The 26,347-nt window shown below is 48.0% G+C and overlaps 1 protein-coding gene across 1 annotated transcript in view; it reads left to right on the top strand.

Annotated features, from left to right (window-relative positions):
* ZFP64 (ZFP64 zinc finger protein) overlaps positions 1 to 13,846 on the top strand; it is a 123,667-nt gene extending 109,821 nt beyond the window's left edge. The window contains exon 6 of the mRNA XM_063958981.1: positions 12,183 to 13,846. Within this exon, the coding sequence (XP_063815051.1) occupies positions 12,183 to 13,435 (1,253 nt within the window). The 3' untranslated portion in view covers positions 13,436 to 13,846. The remainder of the gene's footprint in view (positions 1 to 12,182) is intronic.
* Positions 13,847 to 26,347: the final 12,501 nt, after the last annotated feature.

Here is a 26,347-nt window from a genome sequence, read left to right as displayed (position 1 = left end):
TACGTGACAATGTCAGCACTTTACAAAAAACTGTTGACGACATGAGACAGCCGACAAATCAATTAGTGCCTGTCCAGGCGTCTCAGACACCGTCAGGGGCGATAAAACGCCCGTTACCTCAGTGGGTCGACACAGACCCAGACACAGATACTGAGTCCAGTGTCGACGGTGAGGAGACAAACGTAATGTCCAGTAGGGCCACACGTTACATGATCACGGCAATGAAGGAGGCATTGAACATTTCTGACACTACAAGTACCACAAAGAAGGGTATTATGTGGGGAGTAAAAAAACTACCAGTAGCTTTTCCTGAGTCAGATGAATTAAATGAGGTGTGTGATAAAGCGTGGGTTTCCCCCGATAAAAAAGTGCTAATTTCTAATAAATTATTGGCACTATACCCTTTCCCGCCAGAGGTTAGGGCGCGTTGGGAAACACCCCCTAGAGTAGATAAAGCGCTCACACGTTTATCTAAACAAGTAGCGTTACCGTCTCCTGATACGGCCGCCCTCAAAGAACCAGCGGATAAAAGGCTGGAAAATATCCTGAAGGGTATATACACACATACTGGTGTTATACTGCGACCAGCAATCGCCTCAGCCTGGATGTGCAGTGCTGGAGTGGCGTGGTCGGATTCCCTGACTGAAAATATTGATACCCTGGATAGGGACAGTATATTACTAACTATAGAGCATTTGAAGGATGCATTACTATATATGCGTGATGCACAGAGGGATATTTGCACCCTGGCATCAAGAGTGAGTGCTATGTCCATTTCTGCCAGAAGAGCGTTATGGACGCGACAGTGGTCAGGGGATGCGGATTCCAAACGACATATGGAAGTATTGCCGTATAAAGGGGAGGAGTTATTTGGGGCCGGTCTATCGGACCTGGTGGCCACGGCAACGGCCGGAAAGTCCACCTTTTTACCCCAGGTCACCTCTCAGCAGAAAAAGACACCGTCTTTTCAAACTCAGTCCTTTCATTCCCATAAGTACAAGCGGGCAAAAGGCCACTCATTTCTGCCCCGGGGCAGAGGAAGAGGAAAAAGACTGCACCAGGCAGCCTCTTCCCAGGAGCAGAAGCCCTCCTCTGCTTCTGCCAAGTCTTCAGCATGACGCTGGGGCTTTACAAGCGGACTCGGACACGGTGGGGGCCCGTCTCAAAAATTTCAACGCGCAGTGGGCTCACTCGCAAGTGGACCCCTGGATTCTGCAGGTAGTATCACAGGGGTACAAACTGGAATTCGAGACGTCTCCCCCTCGCCGGTTCCTGAAGTCTGCTCTACCAAAGTCTCCCTCCGACAGGGAGGCAGTTTTGGAAGCCATTCACAAGCTGTATTCCCAGCAGGTGATAATCAAGGTACCTCTCCTACAACAGGGAAAGGGGTATTATTCCACGCTGTTTGTGGTACCGAAGCCGGACGGCTCGGTGAGACCAATTTTAAATCTAAAATCCTTGAACACTTACATAAAGAGGTTCAAATTCAAGATGGAGTCACTCAGAGCAGTGATAGCAAACCTGGAAGAAGGGGACTATATGGTGTCTCTGGACATCAAAGATGCTTATCTCCACGTCCCAATCTACCCTTCTCAACAAAACTGTCATTATCAGTTTCAGACGCTGCCGTTTGGGTTGTCCACGGCACCTCGGGTCTTTACCAAGGTAATGGCCGAAATGATGATTCTTCTTCGAAGAAAAGGCGTTTTAATTATCCCTTACTTGGACGATCTCCTGATAAGGGCAAGGTCCAGGGAACAGTTAGAAGTCTGAGTAGCACTATCTCAGTTAGTGTTACGTCAGCACGGGTGGATTCTAAATATTCCAAAATCGCAGCTGATTCCAACAACACGTCTCCTGTTCCTAGGAATGATTCTGGACACAGTCCAGAAAAAGGTGTTTCTCCCAGAGGAGAAGGCCAGGGAGTTATCCGAGCTAGTCAGGAATCTCCTATAACCAGGCCAGGTGTCAGTGCATCAGTGCACGAGGGTCCTGGGAAAAATGGTGGCTTCTTACGAAGCGATTCCATTCGGAAGATTCCATGCAAGAACGTTTCAGTGGGATCTTCTGGACAAATGGTCCGGATCGCATCTTCAGATGCATCAGCGGATAACCCTGTCGCCAAGGACAAGGGTGTCTCTTCTGTGGTGGCTGCAGAGTGCTCATCTACTAGAGGGCCGCAGATTCGGCATTCAGGATTGGATCCTGGTGACCACGGATGCCAGCCTGAGAGGCTGGGGAGCAGTCACACAGGGACGAAATTTCCAGGGCTTGTGGTCAAGCATGGAAACATCTCTTCATATAAACATTCTGGAACTAAGGGCCATTTACAATGCCCTAAGTCAAGCAAAACCCCTGCTTCAGGGTCAGGCGGTATTGATCCAATCGGACAACATCACGTCAGTCGCCCACGTAAACAGACAGGGCGGCACGAGAAGCAGGAGGGCGATGGCAGAAGCTGCAAGGATTCTTCGCTGGGCGGAGAATCATGTGATAGCACTGTCAGCAGTGTTCATTCCGGGAGTGGACAACTGGGAAGCGGACTTCCTCAGCAGACACGACCTTCACCCGGGGGAGTGGGGACTTCATCCAGAAGTCTTCCAAGAGATGGTAAACCGTTGGGAAAAACCAAAGGTGGACATGATGGCGTCCCGTCTCAACAAAAAACTAGACAGATATTGCGCCAGGTCAAGGGACCCTCAGGCAATAGCGGTGGACGCTCTGGTAACACCATGGGTGTACCAGTCAGTGTATGTGTTCCCTCCTCTGCCTCTCATACCAAAAGTACTGAGAATCATAAAAAGGAGAGGAGTAAGAACTATACTCGTGGTTCCGGATTGGCCAAGAAGGACTTGGTACCCGGAACTTCAAGAGATGCTCACGGAGGAACCGTGGCCTCTACCTCTAAGAAAGGACCTGCTCCAGCAGGGGCCTTGTCTGTTCCAAGACTTACCGCGGCTGCGTTTGACGGCATGGCGGTTGAACGCCGGATCCTGAAGGAAAAAGGCATTCCAGAAGAAGTCATCCCTACCCTGATAAAGGCCAGGAAGGATGTAACCGCAAAACATTATCACCGCATTTGGCGAAAATATGTTGCGTGGTGTGAGGCCAAAGAGGCCCCTACAGAGGAATTTCAACTGGGTCGCTTCCTACATTTCCTGCAAACAGGACTGTCTATGGGCCTAAAATTAGGGTCCATTAAGGTTCAAATTTCGGCCCTGTCGATTTTCTTCCAAAAAGAACTGGCTTCAGTGCCTGAAGTCCAGACGTTTGTCAAAGGGGTACTGCATATACAGCCTCCTTTTGGCCCCCGGTGGCACCTTGGGATCTCAATGTGGTTTTGGGGTTCCTAAAATCACATTGGTTTGAACCACTCACCACTGTGGAATTAAAATATCTCACATGGAAGGTGGTAATGCTGTTAGCCCTGGCTTCAGCCAGGCGTGTCTCAGAATTGGCGGCTTTATCTTATAAAAGCCCTTACCTGATTTTTCACACGGATAGGGCAGAATTGAGGACTCGTCCTCAATTTCTCCAAAAGGTGGTTTCAGCGTTTCACGTGAACCAGCCTATTGTGGTGCCTGCGGCTACTAGGGACTTGGAGGACTCCAAGTTACTGGACGTAGTCAGGGCCCTGAAAATATATATTTCCAGGACGGCTGGAGTCAGGAAATCTGACTCGCTGTTTATCCTGTATGCACCCAACAAGCTGGGTGCTCCTGCTTCTAAGCAGACGATTGCTCGTTGGATTTGTAGTACAATTCAGCTTGCACATTCTGTGGCAGGCCTGCCACAGCCAAAATCTGTAAAAGCCCATTCCACAAGGAAGGTGGGCTCATCTTGGGCGGCTGCCCGAGGGGTCTCGGCTTTACAACTTTGCCGAGCAGCTACTTGGTCAGGGGCAAACACGTTTGCTAAATTCTACAAATTTGATACCCTGGCTGAGGAGGACCTGGAGTTCTCTCATTCGGTGCTGCAGAGTCATCCGCACTCTCCCGCCCGTTTGGGAGCTTTGGTATAATCCCCATGGTCCTTACGGAGTCCCAGCATCCACTTAGGACGTTAGAGAAAATAAGAATTTACTTACCGATAATTCTATTTCTCATAGTCCGTAGTGGATGCTGGGCGCCCATCCCAAGTGCGGATTGTCTGCAATACTTGTATATAGTTATTGTTACAAAATTCGGGTTATTATTGTTGTGAGCCATCTTTTCAGAGGCTCCTTCGTTTATCATACTGTTAACTGGGTTCAGATCACAGGTTGTACGGTGTGATTGGTGTGGCTGGTATGAGTCTTACCCGGGATTCAAGATCCTTCCTTATTATGTACGCTCGTCCGGGCACAGTATCCTAACTGAGGCTTGGAGGAGGGTCATAGGGGGAGGAGCCAGTGCACACCAGCTAGTTCAAGCTTTTACTTTTGTGCCCAGTCTCCTGCGGAGCCGCTATTCCCCATGGTCCTTACGGAGTCCCCAGCATCCACTACGGACTATGAGAAATAGAATTATCGGTAAGTAAATTCTTATTATCTGTCACTGTTGAGAACTCAACAATCCATTCTATCGCACAAGCTTGCTGCCTAAGTGTCATCATTGACTCTGAACTGTTCTTTGTTTCCCACATTCAATTTGTCTCAAAATCATGCATCTAAAAAACATTTCCAAAATACAACCATACCTTAAACAAGACACTGCAAAAATGCTAATACATGCTCTCATTATCTCAAGCATTAATTATTGCAAAAGTTTTCTTATTGGTCTTCCCAAAAATAGACTATCATCACTACAATCCATTATGAGTGCACCTGCAAGGCTAATCTTCCTCGCTAGACATTCATCATATGTGGATCTACCGTCAGTCCCTCCATTGGTTACCGGTATGCTACCGTATTCAATATAAAATACTTTTTCTCTTACGTCCTAGAGGATACTGGGACGTCCTAGAGGATACTGGGAATCCATTTAGTACCATGGGGTATATACGGGTCCACTAGGAGCCTTGGGCACTTTAAGAATTTGATAGTGTGTGCTGGCTCCTCCCTCTGCCCCTCCTACCAGACTCAGTTTAGAAAATGTGCCCGGAGGAGCCGGTCGCGTTGCTGGAAGCTCCTGAAGAGTTTTCTGCATTTATTTTATCTATTTGTTATTTTCAGGCAGGACTGGATGGCACCAGCCTTCCTGCTTCGTGGGACTTAGAAAGGGGGGGAACGTCCCAACCTCTTGAAGGGTTAATGGTCCCATTCCCCGCTGACATGACACTAGCTCCTGAGGGAACTATTCGCACGCCCCACCACGGCAAGCGTACATTTCCGCAGCACGCCGCCACCCCTAACAGAGCCAGAAGATAGAAAAGTGGTGAGTATTAAGCCGGCGTCCTGGTTATCGGGTCGCTAGCCATTATGGCGGCATGAGGGTACGGAGACGCACGGCTTCTACAGGCGGCGGATGACTCTCCAGACTCAGTACACAGTGCGGACGCACCGCTTTTGAGGGAGCAAACTGAGTCCAAGTACACTACGGGTGTACACTGTACCCAGACTAGCATTTCAGATTTAAAAGGCGACTGACTCCATTTTAAGCACTAAATTTACCTCAGCCAGTATAAAAAAGCTGGAAGACCATGCGCCATTGAAGGGGCGGGGCTTCACTATGAGCGGATCCAGCAGCTCACCAGCGCCATTTTCCCTCTGCAGTGACACAGACACTGGCTGACAGGGACTCCAGATTACCTCAGCAGTACCAGGGGGTCATAGCAGGGTGGGAACGCTTACTAGTGTACTAAGTCCCCAATCTAGGTACTTAGTCTGCGATCTGGCTAAGCTTGGCATTAGCAGTAAGGGCTCAAGACTATCTCTGTGTCTCTCTTGAAGGGCTCCTTGTGGGTTAATTGTGCATTTAACCTTTTCCTGTGTGTGTGCCCTGTCACTGTCACAGTATGCCAGACAAAGTGTGTTTCATGTTAGGCACAGTGTTCCTCTTCTCCAGGGGGTTCACTGCATTGTACCCTCCCAGGCTAGCGGAGCAGAGCCAGCTTGGCTGGATTCCATTAGGGGAATGATTTTCAAAATCTCTTCTAAATTGTCCCGCAATGAGAAAGTGACGCAATACTTACGACAATTGATGACTGCGTTTATGAACAGAAACTCAGTACCCAAACCAGCGTCTCAGTCCCCTGCCATTTGTCCGCAAAAACGTCCTTTGGCCCATATCCTGCAATCTGACTGTGATGATGACGGGTCAGACATGGAGGACGGGGAGGTGAACTCAGAGGTGGGAGAGGATACACTGTCAGAGGGAATAGAGGCTCTCATAGAAACAATCAAAGACAATCTGCTATCCCTGATAAGGTAACAGAGGAGACTGAGGAATCTTGTGTTTATATAAAAAAGAAATCCTCGGCCACTTTTCCTGTGTCAAAAGAACTAAATACCCTGTATGAAGAACCGTGGGTTAACCCTGATTAGGAAATTTCAAATCCCTAAAAGGTTGATATCATCTTTTCCTCCTGAGGATAGGAAAAAATTTGAAAATCCATCGATAGTGGATGCATCAGTATCCAGGCTGTCACGGAAAATTGTACTGCCTGTCCCGGGTGCAGCTTCCTTGAAAGACACGGCTGATCGTAGAACTGAGAATACACTCAAATCTTGTATACAGCTGCTGGGGTGGCCCTGAGACCCACTATAGCATGTGGATGGATTACTAAGGCCATTGCCAAATGGTCGGGTCACCTAATTGGGGATTAGGTACCTTGCCTCAGGGGGCGATTATTTTACCCCTGCAACATATACAGAATTTTATGGTAGAAGCCATAATAGAAATAGGCTTGCTTAATGCACGCACCACTGCTATGGCAGTGTCAGCACGCAGAGATTTATGGCTATGCCAGTGAACTACTGATGCAGACTCCAGGAAAGGTGTGGAAAGCCTACCCTTCACAGGAGAGGCCCTATTTGGAGATAAACTAGGCAAATGGATCTCCAAAGCTACTGCGGGTAAGTCTACGTCTCTCCCTTCCGCAGCTCCCCCAGCCATGAAGGCCTACTCAGGACCTAATCTACAGTCCTTTCGGACTGCCAAGTTTAAGGTCAAAACCAGAGGTTCTTCTACAGCCACCAGATGCGCTAGAGGTAAACCCCTGAAAACCAGCAACTGATGGTTCACAGGAGCAGAGCTCAAGTTCTGCTTCCTCAAAGCCTTCAGCATGACGGTGGGCCGCGATGCCTGGAGGACTGGCAGGTGGGAGCCCGACTAAAAATTTTCAGTCACATCTGGACAACATCATGCCAAGATCCCTGGGTCATAGATCTTATTTCCCAGGGCTACAGACTGGAGTTTCAGGAGCTCCTACCTCACAGATTCTTCAAATCAGGCTTACCAGTTTCACAGGAAGCAAGTGTAACCTTACAGGACGCCATTCAAAAACTGGTACAGACTCAGGTCATTGTTCCAGTTCCACCTCATCTGCAAAACAAGGGATATTATTTACAACTTGTTTGTAGTACCGAAGCCGGACGGTTCGGTAAGACCGATTTTGAACCTCAAGTCGTTGAACCCATACTTAAGAGTGTTCAAATTCAAGATGGAGTCTCTGAGAGCGGTGATCTCAGGTCTGGAGGAGGGGGAATTCCTAGTGTCTCTGGATATCAAGGATGCGTACCTTCATATTCCGATCTGGCCGCCTCATCAGGCTTATCTACAATTTGCATGGTAGGACTGCCACTACCAGTTCCAGGCCCTGCCATTTGGTCTCTCCACGGCACCGATATTGTTCACCAAGGTGATGGCAGAGATGATGCTTCTACTCCGCAAACAGGGAGTGAACATAATTCCGTACCTGGAACGATCTTCTGATAAAGGCACCGTCCAGGGAGTGGTTGTTGGACAGCATTGGCCTCTCAACCAAACTATTAACCTCGATCACGGGTGGATTCTGAACTTACCAAAATCTCACCTGGAACCGACGCAAAGGCTCCCCTACCTGGGAATGATACTGGACACAGAGTCTCAGAGAGTGTTCCTTCCCTTGAAGAAGGCTATGGAAATCCAGTCGATGCTGTCCTGAAGCCAACCCGGATCTCGGTGCACCTGTGCATTCACCTTCTGGGGGAAATGGTGGCCTCTTACAGTGCGCTTCAGTACGGAAGGTTTCATGCGAGGCCCTTCCAGCTGGATCTGTTGGACAAATGGTCAGGATCGAACCTTCACATGCACCAGGTGATCTGTCTGTCGCCAAAAGCCAGAATCTCCCTTCTGTGGTGGCTACAGACTTCTCATCTCGTCGAAGGCCGGAGGTTCGGGATTCAGAATTGGATTCTAATAATCACAGACGCAAGCCTCAGAGGTTGGTTTTCAGTCACCCAGGGGGTGCAGTTTCAAGGAAGATGGTCAAGTCAGGAAGTCGTTCTTCCAATAAACATCTTGGAACTCGGGGCAATCTGCATCACCCTTCTGCAGGCCTCATCTCTACTTCGGAATCAGGCCATTCAGGTTCAGTCGGACAATATAACGTACATAGACAGGGCGGAACAAAAAACAGAGCAGCAATGTCAGAGGTGTCAAGAATCCTCCTCTGGGCGGAAAAACACGCTGTGACATTGTCGGCGGTCTTCATTCTTGCAGTAGACATCTGGGAAGCAGACTTCCTCAGCAGACACGACCTGTACCCGGGGGAGTGGGGCCTCCACCCGGAGGTTTTCGGGTGGTTGACAAGTCGGCGGGGATATCTACAGATCAACATGATGGCCTCTCGACTCTACAAGAAGCTCAAGCGGTATTGTTCCAGGTCGAGAGACCCACAAGCAGTGGCGGTAGACGCTCTGACAACTCCGTGGGTTTACCAGATGGTGTACGTGTTTCCTCCACTTCCTCTGATCCCAAGGATTCTAAAAAGAATAAAAAGGGAAAAGGTTCAAGCAATCCTCATTGCTCCGAACTGACCACGGAGGGCCTGGTACGCGGATCTTCTCGAGATGCTGTTAGAAGATCCGTGGCCGCTACCTCTTCGCGAGGATCTTCTTCAACAGGGCCCGTTCGTCTATCAAGACTTATCACGGCTACGTTTAACAGCATGGAAGTTGAACGGCTGATTCTAGCCAGGAGAGGGATTCCTGACAAGGTCATCCCGACTATAATCCAAGCCAGGAAGTGGGTAACGTCTAAACATTACCACCATATATGGAAGAAGTATGTCTCTTGGTGTGAGAGCAGACAATATTCCGTCACGGAATTTCATCTGGGACGTTTCCTGCTCTTTCTGCAGTCGGGAGTGGATGTGGGCCTACGCTTATGCTCTATTAAAGTCCAGATTTCAGCTTTGTCTATTTTCTTTCAGAAACAATTGGTTTCTCTCCCTGAGGTCCAGACGTTCTTGAAAGGTGTTCTGCACATCCAGCCTCCCTTTGTGCCTCCCACGGCACCTTGGGATCTCAATTTGTTGCTGCAGTTCTTCCAATCAGACTGGTTTTAACCGTTACAGGAGGTTGACATAAAGTACCTTACATTGAAGATCGTCACACTGTTGTCCTTGGCCTCAGTAAGACGTGTGTCGGAGCTTGGGGCGTTGTCTCACAAGAGTCCCTATTTAATTTTCTTTGAGGACAGAGCTGAACTCAGAACTCATCAGCAATTTCTTCCTAAAGTGGTGTCCGCTTTTCACATCAACCAACCTATTGTGGTTCCAGCTGTGATGGACACCTCTGCTGCTTCAAAGTCATTGGATGTTGTGAGGGCTTTGAAGGTGTATGTAAAGAGAACAGCTCTTCACAGAAAATCCGACTCGCTGTTTGTTTTCTATAATCCCAATAAAATTGTGTGTCCTGCTTCAAAGCAGTCTATCGCTCGCTACATCGGGCTAACTATCCAGCATGCTTATTCCATGGCAGGATTGCCGGTTCCAAATTCTGTAAAGGCCCACTCTACTAGGTCGGTGGGTTCTTCATGGGCAGCTGCCCGATGTGTCTTGGCCTCACAGCTCTGCCGAGCAGCTACTTGGTGTCAGATTCGAACACGTTTGCTAAGTTTTAGAAGTTCGATACTTTGGCCTCTGAGGACCTTCAGTTTGGTCAATCAGTTCTGCAGGAACCTCGGCACTTTCCCACCCGGTTTGGGAGTTTTGGTACTTCCCCATGGTACTAAATGGATTCCCAGTATCCTCTAGGACAGGGGTCAGGGAACTTTTCTTCCTTTTTAGATACGCCGACATTACACCCTTGATTTGAAAGGAAGGAAATCATATAATATTGGGCATATATACTGGTTATCACTGTTTATATGGCATTTCTGAGATAGAGTGTGTGTGTGTGTGTGTGTGTGTGTGTGTGTGTGTGTGTGTGTGTGTGTGTGTGTGTGTGTGTGTGTGTGTTTGTGTGTGTGTGTATGTATGTGTATATATATTTATTATTATTTTTGCCAATTAATTTTTGCCAAAACACCAGAATGAATGTAAGATGGATGGGGTGGGGGGTTTCCAGACTTTTTTACACTATACTCTCATGATGTTATCCTTATCTTGAGAGAAGAGAAAAATAATCATAAGCATATGGTGGCTAGTTGATCGATTTGGGGACTTCTCCAGAGACCTGCACCTGCTATAAACTGGTTGGACATTCGTTCAAGGAACTTCCAGATGGTGTATATTGGCTGTGAAGGAAAGACGTACCCCACCAGTGTGATGTAAAGTGTGATGTAAAAATAAACCTGTTCCATTTTTAAGGCTATATTGCACGATTATTTTTCTCTTCTCTCGAGATAAGGATAACATCACAAGCTTATAGTGTAAAAAAGTCTGGAACGAATCCAAGGAAAAGGAATAAATTGAAAAAATAAGCATCACACTCATCTTTTTAGGAGAAACTGTTCATTTGCGCCGATCTGGACAAACATTGTTTTTTCAGGTTCTTCTTATAAGGAGATTTGTGGAGCCTCCTTTTTGTCGCAGAGGCAGCATAAGAACTTTGATTTTGCGCATTTGTAATTCACCATTTTGGATAATTATTTCCATAACATTAAAAACAATCTGAGCCACAGTAAGCAATCTGCAAATAGCTTTTATCTGTCAACTTGAACACCCGTGTCTGGTTGCTAAAGTTTGCACATATTGCACAGTTTACACATATGGTTGTGAAATGATACCTGTTAGACTGAATACTTGCTTGATGTGTTCTGTAGATCACTGTAGTACCATAATCTAGTTTTTTCATATTTCCAGCTAACCTGGTATATTTTAATGCGCTCTGTGTTATATTGCCAGGTTCCACATTACAGAGCCAGGAGTGCAGCATGACCATAAGGGTCTGCAAACCAGATTCCTGTTCACATGCAAGCTAGGAACAGGCAGCAGAGCATAAACTAACTGGCCAAATGTATACATAGGCCAACCGTCTTTGATGAGGCTGCATCCCCTGTTCTTTGGCAACCAGCTCTCTGTAACACGTTGTGTATGGGATCCCAACAGGATGCAGTGAGAATACCGACAGCAGCATCCCGACGGTTAGAATCTCGACACCCTTACCCTTTTCCTAATCGTAACCCTCCGTACCCACAGCCTAACCTTAACCATCCATACCTGCAGCCTAAACCTAACAATCCGCTCCCGAAAGCCTTACCCTAACCCTCCCCGGTATGCTTACATATGGGATTCCGGATTCTGAGCAATGTCGGGATTCCGGTGCTGGTCTTATGACTGCTGGCATTGTAAGTGTTTGTATTTATTCCCAGTTATTTATATAGGCACACATATAGTATTCCACAGCGCTTTACAGAGAATATTTGTCCATTTACATCAGTCCCTGACCCAGTGGAATTTACAGTCTATGTGGATGACAACAACATCCCTCTGTAACAATGGTGGTTTAATAGCTATGTGAAGCAATGTGTCTGATCTGATTATTTTAACAATACAGTCCCTAATCCTCTATTGTTAATACGTATTACAACTAGATACCAACTTGTTGCAGCAGGTTGACCAATGTACTTTATGTTGCTTTCATGTACATAGTCATACTGTATGCTTGTAATGCTTCTATTAGTGGTAGGTATCTGTTTAATTAACCAATGCCTGATGAATGCCTTTTTTTTTTTTATGTATTTTTTTTTTAAGTTCACAAACAATTTTATTGTCTCATCTAATTTAGTTTTGGCTTTAACACTGTATAATTATTATTAATATATCTTCTATTCTAGGTGATGCCCCTTTCCAGTGTATCCTATGTAACTCCAAGTTTAAGATCAACTCTGACTTGAAGAGACACATGAGGGTTCACACTGGTGAAAAGCCATACCGGTGTGAGTTCTGCGATTTCTTCTGTGCTATGAAGGGAAATTTAAAGTCCCACATAAAGATGAAGCACAATGCAGAGAGCACTTATAGGTGTAATCAGTGTGAGTTTCATTGTGGAAGTAAAGCAGATTTACGTCAACACTTACGATCTCATCTACCGGAGCAGCCTGTGAAGTGCCTGGAATGCAGCTATTCCTGCGCCAATAAAGCAGCTTTGAAAGTCCATGAGCGGATTCACTCGAAGGATAGGCCTTTCAAATGCCACTACTGTCGATTTGACACAAAACAGCGCAGTAACTTGACTACTCACATTAAAAAAGCTCATGGTGAACAACTTAAATCAAAGCCTGATGTGCAGAAACCAGAAGGGAATTTTCCAAAGCAATACACGTCACGCAAAAGTAACAAAGTAGAAGCTAAGAAAGCCTTTAAGTGCGACCTCTGTGATGCTTCATTTGTCAGAGAAGACTCTTTGCGGAGTCATAAAAAGCAACACAATGAGTTCATTCTCAAAAAAAATCAAGCGTTATCTGTGCTGCAACTCACAATCGATCCACCTAGACAAAGTGACAATGTGGCAGCAGAAAGCATTGCTAAAGCCAATCTAGCAACATCATTCATTGAAAAACAAGTGGAAGTGGTGGTCAGCAAACAAGATGAAGAAATCCACAACACCAAGGTTACCTTGGGCAAAGCTGGATCTTCTAATGTGGAAAAAAATGACCAAGAGACGATCGCTAATGACCAGCTCCAAATGCTGAGTCAGGTCAATTTAATGGCCTCTCCTCCTTCTACTGCACCTCAGAACATTACACCGGAAGCTACGTTACCTGTTTCACCAGAACAGACTGGTAATGACATCATACATGAGGATCTCATAGAGAACAGTGTAGACAGCCAATGCTCAACCAACCCTACTTTCATCACTTCATCTGGAATAAGCTGCTCAGACCTGGATGCTTTTATCCAAGAAGAAATAACTGAGGTGATTATAGGTAGGGAAGGGGGTGATGACCATACTGCACCAACATCTCAGTCATCCCCAGTTTATACTGCATCCCCTCAAACACGCTCTCCCGAACATAAGTATACCATCATGCAGGGCAGTGCAAGCCCAGAACTGCTCCTGTGTCCTGCTGATGCCATACCAGATTGACTTAGGTTATAGACCTGTTGGTGGACTCCTGTTTTTGCTTCTAATGGCTTTGGAGAATTTACATTTTGTTTATAGCTGCATTGAGTATTAGTTACATAAAAGATTATGGCAGCAGCTCCGATACTTTGCTTCCAATTTACCGGATAAACTGGAGGAATATCAGTAATTTCCTGTTCTTATTTGTTTTGTATTTTTCATCTCAAATTGTCTCTTAAGTGTTTAGCCTATGTGACTTTCCTTATGTTCATTCTACAACCTTCTCTTTATGTTTCAAGCCAGCAAAAGTGTAAAGACCAAAATGGCCTGAAAGATTGCTTCAGAAATCAGTATTTATTTGGTCATGGTGGATATTTTTATATTCATTTCACTAAAACTTATGACTATAAAGATAGCTAGTCTTTTAAAAAAAATTGTGTTACATGAAAAGGCACTTTGTAAATTATAACACAATAACTATTATTTCTCTGACGTCCTAAGTGGATGCTGGGGACTCCGTCAGGACCATGGGGAATAGCGGCTCCGCAGGAGACAGGGCACAAAACTAAAGCTTTAGGATCAGGTGGTGTGTACTGGCTCCTCCCCCTATGACCCTCCTCCAAGCCTCAGTTAGGTTTTTGTGCCCGTCCGAGCAGGGTGCAATCTAGGTGGCTCTCTTAAGGAGCTGCTTAGAAAAAGTTTTTAGGTTTTTTATTTTCAGTGAGTCCTGCTGGCAACAGGCTCACTGCATCGAGGGACTTAGGGGAGAGAAGTTCAACTCACCTGCGTGCAGGATGGATTGGCTTCTTAGGCTACTGGACACCATTAGCTCCAGAGGGAGTCGGAACACAGGTCTCACCCTGGGGTTCGTCCCGGAGCCGCGCCGCCGACCCCCCTTGCAGATGCTGAAGATTGAAGGTCCAGAAACCGGCGGCAGAAGGCTCTTCAGTCTTCTTGAAGGTAGCGCACAGCACTGCAGCTGTGCGCCATTGTTTGTCACACACTTCTCACCAACGGTCACGGAGGGTGCTGGGGGCGCCCTGGGCAGCAATGTAAATACCTTTTATGGCTAAAAAATACATCACATATAGCCCTTGAGGCTATATGGATGTATTTAACCCCTGCCAGATATTACAAACTACGGGAGAAAAGCCCGCCGGAATAGGGGGCGGGGCTTATTCTCCTCAGCACACAGCGCCATTTTCCTGCTCAGCTCCGCTGTGAGGAAGGCTCCCAGGACTCTCCCCTGCACTGCACTACAGAAACAGGGTAAAACAGAGAGGGGGGGCACTTTTTTGGCGATATTTTATATATTTAAGCTGCTATAAGGATACAACACTTATATAAGGTTGTTCCCATATATATTATAGCGCTTGGGTGTGTGCTGGCAAACTCTCCCTCTGTCTCCCCAAAGGGCTAGTGGGGTCCTGTCTTCGATAAGAGCATTCCCTGTGTGTCTGCTGTGTGTCGGTACGTGTGTGTCGACAGGGCCGGATCTAGGGGGGGGCGAAGGGGGCGACCGCCCCCCCTAACACAGTCATAGCCACACCCACTTTTGAGCAGAAGAGAGCTCTACAGGGAGAGCCTGAGGCAGAACGATGTGCTGCAGCTTATACCACAGCAGCACAGAGGAGCCAGGAGAGCAAGGGTTACAGAGCATTTGCCCCTCACTTGCTGGTGTGTGGGTACTAGGGCTAATAAATACAATTACCCCATAGCACAGTCACATGTACATAGAACAATCACAAAGCTCTATCTCAGTCTCACTCAAAAAGTTTAGTCAGAATTGAGAGAGGAGGAGTTAGGATTGCAGATGGGAGGAGTTGGGACTGTAGAGGGAGGAGTCAAGATTAAACAGTAAACCGCCCCCCCTAAAGAAAAGTCTAGATCCGTCCCTGTGTGTCGACATGTATGAGGACGATGTTGGTGTGGAGGCAGAGCAATTGCCGGTAATGGTGATGTCACCCCCCAGGGAGTCGACACCGGAATGGATGGCTTTGTTTATGGAATTACGTGATAATGTCAGCACATTACAAAAATCAGTTGACGACATGAGACGGCCGGAAAACCAGTTGGTACCTGCCCAGGCGTCTCAGACACCGTCAGGGGCTGTAAAACGCCCTTTACCTCAGTCGGTCGACACAGACCCAGACACGGACACTGAATCTAGTGTCGACGGTGAAGAAACAAACGTATTTTCAAGTAGAGCCACACGTTATATGATCACGGCAATGAAGGAGGCTTTGCATATCTCTGATACTGCAAGTACCACAAAAAGGGGTATTATGTGGGGGGTGAAAAAACTACCTGTAGTTTTTCCTGAATCAGAGGAATTAAATGATGTATGTGATGAAGCGTGGGTTAACCCAGATAGAAAAGTGCTAATTTCAAAAAAGTTATTGGCATTATACCCTTTCCCGCCAGAGGTTAGGGCGCGCTGGGAAACACCCCCTAGGGTGGATAAGGCGCTCACACGCTTATCAAAACAAGTGGCGTTACCGTCTCCTGATACGGCCGCCCTCAAGGATCCAGCTGATAGGAGGCTGGAAACTACCCTAAAGAGTATATACACACATTCTGGTGTTATACTGCGACCAGCCATCGCCTCAGCCTGGATGTGCAGTGCTGGGGTGGTCTGGTCGGATTCCCTGACTGAAAATATTAATACCCTGGATAGGAACAGTATTTTATTGACTATAGAGCAATTAAAGGATGCTTTTCTTTATATGCGAGATGCTCAGAGGGATATTTGCACTCTGGCATCGAGAGTAAGTGCGATGTCCATATCTGCCAGAAGAAGTTTATGGACGCGACAGTGGTCAGGTGATGCGGATTCCAAACGACATATGGAAGTATTGCCGTATAAAGGGGAGGAATTATTTGGCGTAGGTCTATCGGATCTGGTGGCCACGGCAACTGCCGGAAAATCCACCTTTTTACCTCAGACCCCCTCCCAACAGAAAAAGACACCGTCTTTTCAGCCGCAGTCCTTACGGTCCTATAAGAACAAGAGGGCAAAAGGACAGTCATATCTGCCCCGGGGCAGAGGAAGGGGTAAGAGAGGGCAGCAAGCAGCCCCTGCCCAGGAACAGAAGCCCTCCCAGGGTTCTGCAAAGCCCTCAGCATGACGCTGGGGCTGTACAAGCGGACTCAGGAGCGGTGGGGGGTCGACTCAGGAATTTCAGCGCACAGTGGGCTTGCTCACAGGTGGACCCTTGGATCCTGCAGGTAGTATCTCAGGGTTACAGGTTGGAATTCGAGAAGTCTCCCCCTCGCCGGTTCCTAAAGTCTGCTTTGCCAACGTCTCCCTCAGACAGGGCGACGGTATTGGAAGCCATTCACAAGCTGTTTTCTCAGCAGGTGATAGTCAAGGTACCCCTCCTACAACAGGGAAAGGGGTATTACTCCACGCTATTTGTTGTACCGAAGCCGGACGGCTCGGTAAGACCTATTCTAAATCTGAAATCTTTGAACCTGTACATACAAAAATTCAAGTTCAAGATGGAATCACTCAGAGCAGTGATAGCGAATCTGGAAGAAGGGGACTTTATGGTGTCCCTGGACATAAAGGATGCTTACCTGCATGTCCCAATTTGCCCTTCACATCAAGGGTACCTCAGGTTCGTGGTGCAAAACTGTCATTATCAGTTTCAGACGCTGCCGTTTGGATTGTCCACGGCACCTCGGGTCTTTACCAAGGTAATGGCCGAAATGATGATTCTTCTGCGAAGAAGAGGCGTATTAATTATCCCTTACTTGGACGATCTCCTGATAAGGGCAAGGTCCAGAGAACAGCTGGAGGACGGAGTAGCACTAACCCAAGTAGTGCTGCAACAACACGGGTGGATTCTGAATTTTCCAAAATCTCAGTTGACCCCGACAACACGTCTGCTGTTCCTGGGAATGATTCTGGACACGGTTCAGAAAAAGGTGTTTCTTCCGGAGGAGAAAGCCAAGGAGTTATCCGAACTTGTCAGGAACCTCCTAAAACCAGGAAAAGTGTCTGTGCATCAATGCACAAGAGTCCTGGGAAAGATGGTGGCTTCTTACGAAGCAATTCCATTCGGCAGATTCCACGCACGAACTTTTCAGTGGGATCTGCTGGACAAATGGTCCGGATCGCATCTGCAGATGCATCAGCGGATAACCTTATCGCCACGGACAAGGGTGTCTCTTCTGTGGTGGTTGCAGAGTGCTCATCTGTTAGAGGGCCGCAGATTCGGCATACAGGACTGGGTCCTGGTGACCACGGATGCCAGTCTGAGAGGCTGGGGAGCGGTCACACAGGGAAGAAACTTCCAGGGAGTATGGTCAAGCCTGGAGATGTCTCTTCATATAAATATACTGGAGCTAAGAGCAATTTACAATGCTCTAAGCCTGGCAAAACCCCTGCTTCAGGGTCAGCCGGTGTTGATCCAGTCGGACAACATCACGGCAGTCGCCCACGTAAAACAGACAGGGCGGCACAAGAAGCAGGAGAGCAATGGCAGAAGCTGCAAGGATTCTTCGCTCTGCGGAAGATCATGTGATAGCACTGTCAGCAGTGTTCATTCCGGGAGTAGACAACTGGGAAGCAGACTTCCTCAGCAGACACGATCTACACCAGGGAGAGTGGGGACTTCATCCAGAAGTCTTCCACATGATTGTGAACCGTTGGGAAAAACCAAAGGTGGATATGATGGCGTCTCGCCTCAACAAAAAACTGGACAGGTATTGCGCCAGGTCAAGAGACCCTCAGGCAATAGCTGTGGACGCTCTGGTAACACCGTGGGTGTACCAGTCAGTGTATGTGTTTCCTCCTCTGCCTCTCATACCCAAAGTACTGAGAATTATACGGCAAAGGGGAGTAAGAACGATACTCGTGGCTCCGGATTGGCCAAGAAGAACTTGGTACCCGGAACTTCAGGAGATGCTCACGGAAAATCCGTGGCCTCTACCTCTAAGACGGGACCTGATTCAGCAGGGACCGTGTCTATTCCAAGACTTACCGCGGCTGCGTTTGACGGCATGGCGGTTGAACGCCGAATTCTAAAGGAAAAAGGCATTCCAGAAGAGGTCATTCCTACACTGGTTAAAGCCAGGAAGGAGGTGACTGCACAACATTATCACCGCATTTGGAGAAAATATGTTGCGTGGTGTGAGGCCAGGAAGGCCCCCACGGAGGAATTTCAACTGGGTCGATTCCTACATTTCCTGCAAACAGGATTGTCTATGGGCCTCAAATTGGGGTCCATTAAGGTTCAAATTTCGGCCCTGTCGATTTTCTTCCAGAAAGAATTGGCTTCAGTTCCTGAAGTCCAGACTTTTGTAAAAGGAGTACTACATATACAGCCCCCGGTTGTGCCCCCAGTGGCTCCGTGGGACCTGAATGTAGTTTTGGATTTTCTCAAATCCCATTGGTTTGAGCCACTCAAATCGGTGGATTTGAAATATCTTACATGGAAAGTAACCATGCTACTGGCCCTGGCTTCAGCCAGGAGAGTATCAGAATTGGCGGCTTTATCGTATAAGAGCCCATATCTGATTTTCCATTCGGACAGGGCAGAACTGCGGACGCGTCCTCAGTTTCTGCCTAAGGTGGTGTCAGCGTTTCACCTGAACCAGCCTATTGTGGTGCCTGCGGCTACTAGCGATTTGGAAGATTCCAAGTTGCTGGACGTTGTCAGGGCATTGAAAATATACATTTCAAGGACGGCTGGAGTCAGAAAATCTGACTCGCTGTTTATACTGTATGCACCCAACAAGCTGGGTGCTCCTGCTTCTAAGCAGACAATTGCTCGTTGGATTTGTAGCACAATTCAACTTGCACATTCTGTGGCAGGCCTGCCACAGCCTAAATCTGTCAAGGCCCATTCCACAAGGAAGGTGGGCTCATCCTGGGCGGCTGCCCGAGGGGTCTCGGCATTACAACTCTGCCGAGCAGCTACGTGGTCGGGGGAGAACACGTTTGTAAAATTCTACAAATTTGATACCCTGGCTAAAGAGGACCTGGAGTTCTCTCATTCGGTGCTGCAGAGTCATCCGCACTCTCCCGCCCGTTTGGGAGCTTTGGTATAATCCCCATGGTCCTGACGGAGTCCCCAGCATCCACTTAGGACGTCAGAGAAAATAAGATTTTACTTACCGATAAATCTATTTCTCGTAGTCCGTAGTGGATGCTGGGCGCCCATCCCAAGTGCGGATTGTCTGCAATACTTGTACATAGTTATTGTTACAAAAAAATCGGGTTGTTATTTGTTGTGAGCCGTCTGTTCAGAGGCTCCTACGTTTGTCATACTGTTAACTGGGTTTAGATCACAAGTTATACGGTGTGATTGGTGTGGCTGGTATGAGTCTTACCCGGGATTCAATATCCTTCCTTATGTGTACGCTCGTCCGGGCACAGTATCCTAACTGAGGCTTGGAGGAGGGTCATAGGGGGAGGAGCCAGTACACACCACCTGATCCTAAAGCTTTAGTTTTGTGCCCTGTCTCCTGCGGAGCCGCTATTCCCCATGGTCCTGACGGAGTCCCCAGCATCCACTACGGACTACGAGAAATAGATTTATCGGTAAGTAAAATCTTATTTTTTGGTTAATTTTAATCACCCTAAATGGTGTGTCTTTTTGTTGGTTTTTATTTTTTTCCATTGTAGTGCCATATTTGCAAAAAAATCCATGGAAAAATGGCACCCTTATTCTGATGCATTCCAACGGGATATAGCTCATGTACAGAAGATGGCAAAGACCCTGCCACTGTGCTAGAGTCTGCACTATTTCTCTGACGTCCTAGTGGATGCTGGGAACTCCGTAAGGACCATGGGGAATAGACGGCTCCGCAGGAGACTGGGCACATCTAAAGAAAGAATTAGGACTATCTGGTGTGCACTGGTTCCTCCCCCTATGACCCTCCTCCAAGCCTCAGTTAAATTTCTGTGCCCGGCTGAGCTGGATGCACACTAGGGGCTCTCCTGAGCTCCTAGAAAGAAAGTATAATTTAGGTTTTTAATTTTACAGTGAGACCTGCTGGCAACAGGCTCACTGCACCGAGGGACTAAGGGGAGAAGAAGCGAACCTACCTAAGTGGTGGTAGCTTGGGCTTCTTAGGCTACTGGACACCATTAGCTCCAGAGGGATCGCACACAGGACCCGACCTCGTCGTCCGTTCCCGGAGCCGCGCCGCCGTCCCCCTTACAGAGCCAGAAGCAAGAAGGTCCGGAAAATCGGCGGCTGAAGACTTCTGTCTTCTCCAAGGTAGCGCACAGCACTGCAGCTGTGCGCCATTGCTCCTCATGCACACCACACACTGCGGTCACTGATGGGTGCAGGGCGCTGGGGGGGGGCGCCCTGAGCAGCAATAAATAACACCTTGGCTGGCAAACTGGCACCATATATAGCCCCAGAGGCTATATAGGTGTACATTAACCCCTGCCAGAAATCTTAAAATTGCGGGAGAAAGCCCGCCGAAAAAGGGGCGGAGCCATCTCCCTCAGCACACTGGCGCCATTTTCCCTCACAGCTCCGCTGGAAGGATCGCTCCCTGGCTCTCTCCTGCAGTCCTGCACTACAGAAAGGGTAAAAAAGAGAGGGGGGGCACAAATTTAGGCGCAGTATAATATAATGCAGCTATAAGGGGAAAACACACTTTATAGGTGATATCCCTGTGGTATATAGCGCTCTGGTGTGTGCTGGCATACTCTCCCTCTGTCTCCCCAAAGGGCTTTCTGGGGTCCTGTCCTCTGTCAGAGCATTCCCTGTGTGTGTGCTGTGTGTCGGTACTGCTGTGTCGACATGTATGATGAGGAAAATGATGTGGAGGCAGAGTAAATGCCTGTAAGTGTGTTGTCACCCCCTGAAGGGTCGACACCTGTGTGGATGGACTTATGGAAGGAATTACGTGACAGTGTCAGCTCCTTACATAAAAGGTTTGACGACATAGGACAGCCGGCTACTCAGCTTGTGACTGTTCCAGCGTCTCAAATGTCATCAGGGGCTTTAAAACGCCCGCTACCTCAGATGGCAGACACAGATGTCGACACGGATACCGACTCCAGTGTCGACGACGATGAGACAAATGTACCCTCCAATAGGTCCACCCGTTACATGATTGAGGCAATGAAAAATGTATTACACATTTCTGATAGTACCCCAGGTACCACAAAAAAGGGTATTATGTTCGGTGAGAAAAAACTCCCAGTAGTTTTTCCTGCATCTGAGGAATTAAATGAGGTGTGTGCGGAAGCCTGGACTTCCCCCGATAAGAAATTGATAATTTCTAAACGGTTATTGGCAGCGTACCCTTTCCCGCCAGAGGATAGGTCACGTTGGGAAACATCCCCTAGGGTAGATAAAGCGCTTACACGTTTATCAAAACAGGTGGCACTACCGTCTCCGGATACGGCCGCCCTAAAGGATCCTGCCGATAGAAAGCAGGAGGCTACCCTAAAAGCTATATATACATACACGGGCATTATATTGCGACCAGCGATTGCATCAGCATGGATGTGCAGTGCTGCTGCTGCGTGGTCAGATTCCCTGTTGGATAATATTGATACCCTAGATAGGGACAATATTTTGCTGACAGTAGAGCATATAAAAGACGCTGTCTTATACATGCGTGATGCACAGAGGGATATTTGCCGGCTGGCATCAAAAATAAGTGCAATGTCCATTGCCGCCAGAAGGGGGTTATGGACTCGACAGTGGTCCGGTGATGCCGATTCAAAAAGGCACATGGAAGTTTTGCCTTATAAGGGGGTAGAACTGTTTGGGGATGGTCTCTCAGACCTCGTTTCCACAGCTACGGCTGGGAAATCGACATTTTTGCCACAAGCTACCCCACAGCAAAAGAAAGCACCGTATTTTCTCTAACGTTCTAAGTGGATGCTGGGGACTCCGTCAGGACCATGGGGTTTAGCGGCTCCGCAGGAGACAGGGCACAATAATAAAAGCTTTAGGATCAGGTGGTGTGCACTGGCTCCTCCCCCTATGACCCTCCTCCAAGCCCCAGTTAGATCTTTGTGCCCGGCCGAGAAGGGTGCAATCTAGGTGGCTCTCCTGAGCTGCTTAGAATAAAAGTTTAAGTTAGGTTTTTTATTTTCAGTGAGTCCTGCTGGCAACAGGCTCACTGCTACGAGGGACTTAGGGGAGAGAAGTAAACTCACCTGCGTGCAGGATGGATTTGCTTCTTAGGCTACTGGACACCATTAGCTCCAGAGGGAGTCGGAACACAGGTCTCACCCTGGGGTTCGTCCCGGAGCCGTGCCGCCGACCCCCCTTGCAGATGCCGAAGTTGAAGAGGTCCAGAGGTCCAGAAACAGGCGGCAGAAGACTTTCAGTCTTCATAAGGTAGCGCACAGCACTGCAGCTGTGCGCCATTGTTGTCAGCACACTTCATACCAGCGGTCACTGAGGGTGCAGGGCGCTGGGGGGGGCGCCCTGGGCAGCAATGTATTATACCTTTTTTATGGCTAAAATACATCACATATAGCCCTTGAGGCTATATGGATGTATTTAACCCCTGCCAGATCTCACAAACTCCGGGAGAAGAGCCCGCCGTTTTAGGGGGCGGGGCCTATTCTCCTCAGCACACGGCGCCATTTTCCTGCTCAGCTCTGCTGTGAGGAAGGCTCCCAGGCTCTCCCCTGCACTGCACTACAGAAACAGGGTTAAAACAGAGAGGGGGGGCACTTATTTGGCGATATGATTACATATGTGAAAATGCTATAAGGGAAAACACTTGTATAAGGGGTTGTCCCTGTATAATTATAGCGTTTTTGGTGTGTGCTGGCATACTCTCCCTCTGTCTCCCCAAAGGGCTAGTGGGGTCCTGTCCTCTATCAGAGCATTCCCTGTGTGTGTGCTGTGTGTCGGTACGTGTGTGTCGACATGTAGGAGGACGATGTTGGTGAGGAGGCGGAGCAAATTGCCTGTATTGGTGATGTCACTCTCTAGGGAGTCGACACCGGAATGGATGGCTTATTTAGGAATTACGTGATAATGTCAACACGATGCAAAGGTCGGTTGACGACATGAAACGGCCGGCAAACAAATTAGTACCTGTCCAGGCGTCTCAGACACCGTCAGGGGCTTGTAAAAACGCCCATTTACCTCAGTTGGTCGACACAGACACGGACACTGACTTCAGTGTCGACGGTGAAGAAACAAACGTATTTTCCTTTAGGGCCACACATTACATGTTAAGGGCAATGAAGGAGGTGTTACATATTTCTGATACTACAAGTACCACAAATAAGGGTATTATGTAGGGTGGGAATAATCTACTTGTAGTTTTTCCTGAATCAGATAAATTAAAGTGTGTGATGATACGTGGGTTTCCTCCGATAGAAAATTATTGGAGATATACCCTTTCCCGCCAGAAGTGAGGGCGAGTTGGGAAACACACCTTAGGGTGGATAAGGCGCTCACACGCTTATAAAAACAAGTGGCGTTACCGTCTCCAGATACGGCCGCCCTCAAAGAGCCAGCTGATAGGAAGCTGAAAAATATCCTAAAAAGTATATACACACATACTGGTGTTATACTACGACCAGCAATCGCCTCAGCCTGGATGTGCAGCGCTGGGGGGGCTTGGTCGGATTTCCTGACTGAAAATATTGATACCCTTGACAGGAACAATATTTTATTGACTATAGAGCATTTTAAGGATGCATTTCTATATATGCGAGATGCGCAGAGGGATATTTGCATTCTGGCATCAAGAGTAGATGTGATGTCCATATCTGCCAGACGATGTTTATAGACACGACAGTGGTCAGGTGATGCAGATTCCAGACGGCACATGGAAGTATTGCCGTATAAAGGGGCGGTCCATCGGACCTGGTGGCCATGGCAACAGCTGGAAAATCCACTTTTGTTACCCCAAGTCACATCTCAGCAAAAAAGGACACAGTCTTTTCAGTCTCAGTCCTTTCGTACCCATAAAGGCAGGAGGGCAAAAGGCCAGTCATATCAGCCCAGGGTTAGAGGAAAGGGAAGAAGACTGCAGCAGGCAGCCCATTCCCAGGAACAGAAGTCCTCCACAGCTTCTGCCAAGTCCGCAGCATGACGCTGGGGCCATACAAGCGGACTCAGGTGCGGTGGGGGGTCATCTCAAGAGTTTCAGCACGCAGTGGGCTCACTCGCAAGTGGACTCCTGGATCCTACACGTAGTATCCCAGGTGTACATTGGAAATTCGAGACGTCTTCCCCTCACAAGTTCCTGAAGTCTGCTTTACCAACGTCTCCCTCCGACAGGGAGGCAGTATTGGAAAAAAATTCACAGGCTGTATTCCCAGCAGGTGATAATCAAAGTACCCCTCCTACAACAAGGGAAGGGGTATTATTCCACACTATATTGTGGTACTGAAGCCAAACGGCTCGGTGAGATCTAAAAGATTTGAACAATTACATACAAGGGTTCAAATCAAGATGGAGTCACTCAGAGCAGTGATAGCGAACCAGGACGATATAGTGTCACTGGATATCAGGGACGCTTACCTACATGTCCAAATTTTGCCCTTCTCACCAAGGGTATCTCAGGTTCGTGGTACAGAACTGTCACTATCAGTTCAGACGCTGCCGTTTGGATTGTCCACGGCACCCCGGGTCTTTACCATGGTAATGGCCGAAATGATGATTCTTCCTAAAAGAAATATGGACGCTTTCCTGATAAGGGCAAGGTCCAGAGAACAGTTGGCGGTCGGAGTAGCACTATCTCAAGTAGTTCTACGACAGCACGAGTGGATTCTAAATATTCCAAAATCGCAGCTTTTTCCGACGACACGTCTAATGTTCCTAGGAATGATTCTGGACACAGTCCAGAAAAGGATGTTTTCTCCCGGAGAAGAAGACCAGGGAGTTATCCGAGCTAGTCAGGAACCTCCTAAAACCAGGAAAAGTATCAGTGCATCATTGCACAAGGGTCCTGTGAAAAATGGTGGTTTCTTACAAAGCGATCCCATTCGGTAGATTTCACGCAAGAACCTTTCAGTGGAATCTGCTGGGAAAATGGTCCGGATCACATCTTCAGATGCATCAGCGGATAACCCTGTCTCCAAGGACAAGGGTGTTTTCTTCTGCGGTGGCTGCAGAGTGCTCATCTATGAAAGGGCCGCAGATTCGACATTCAGGACTGGGTCCTGGTAACCACGGATGCCAGCCTGAGTGGCTGGGGAGCAGTCACACAAGGAAAAAATTTCCAGGGAGTGTGATCAAGTCTGGAGACTTCTCTCCACATAAATATACTGGAGCTAAGGGCAATTTACAAGGCTCTAAGCTTAGCAAGACCTCTGCTTCAAGGTCAGCCGGTATTGATCCAGTGGGACAACATCACGGCAGTCGCCCACGTAAACAGACAGGGCGGCACATGAAGCAGGAGGGAAATGGCAGAAACTGCAAGGATTCTTCGCTGGGCGAAAAATCATGTGATAACACTCTCAGCAGTGTTAATTCCGGGAGTGGAAAACTGGGAAGCAAACTTCCTCAGCAGGCATAACCTCCACCCGGGAGAGTGGGGACTTCAGCGGGAAGTCTTCCACATGATTGTAAACCGTTGGGAAAAACCAAAGGTGGACATGATGGCGTCCTGCCTGAACAAAAAACTAGACAAATATTGCGCCAGGTCAAGGGACCCTCAGGCAATAGCGGTGGATGCTCTGGTAACACTGTGGGTGTACCAGTCAGGGTATGTGTTCCCTCCTATGCATCTCATACCAAAAGTACTGAGAATCATAAGAAGGAGATGAGTAAGAACGATACTCGTGGTTCCGGATGGGTCAAGAAGGACTTGGTACCCGGAACTTCAAGAGATGCTCACGGAAGAACCGTGGCCTCTACCTTTAAGAAAGGACCTGCTCCAGCAGGGGCCTTGTCTGTTCCAAGACTTACCGCGGCTGCGTTTGACGGCATGGCAGTTGAACGCCGGATCCTGAAAGGGCATTCCAGATGAAGTCATCCC

This window comes from Pseudophryne corroboree, chromosome 3, assembly GCF_028390025.1.
Source record: "Pseudophryne corroboree isolate aPseCor3 chromosome 3, aPseCor3.hap2, whole genome shotgun sequence".
In the NCBI taxonomy this organism is placed as follows: Eukaryota; Metazoa; Chordata; class Amphibia; order Anura; family Myobatrachidae; genus Pseudophryne; species Pseudophryne corroboree.
This window is presented reverse-complemented; position numbering and strand designations above follow the sequence as displayed.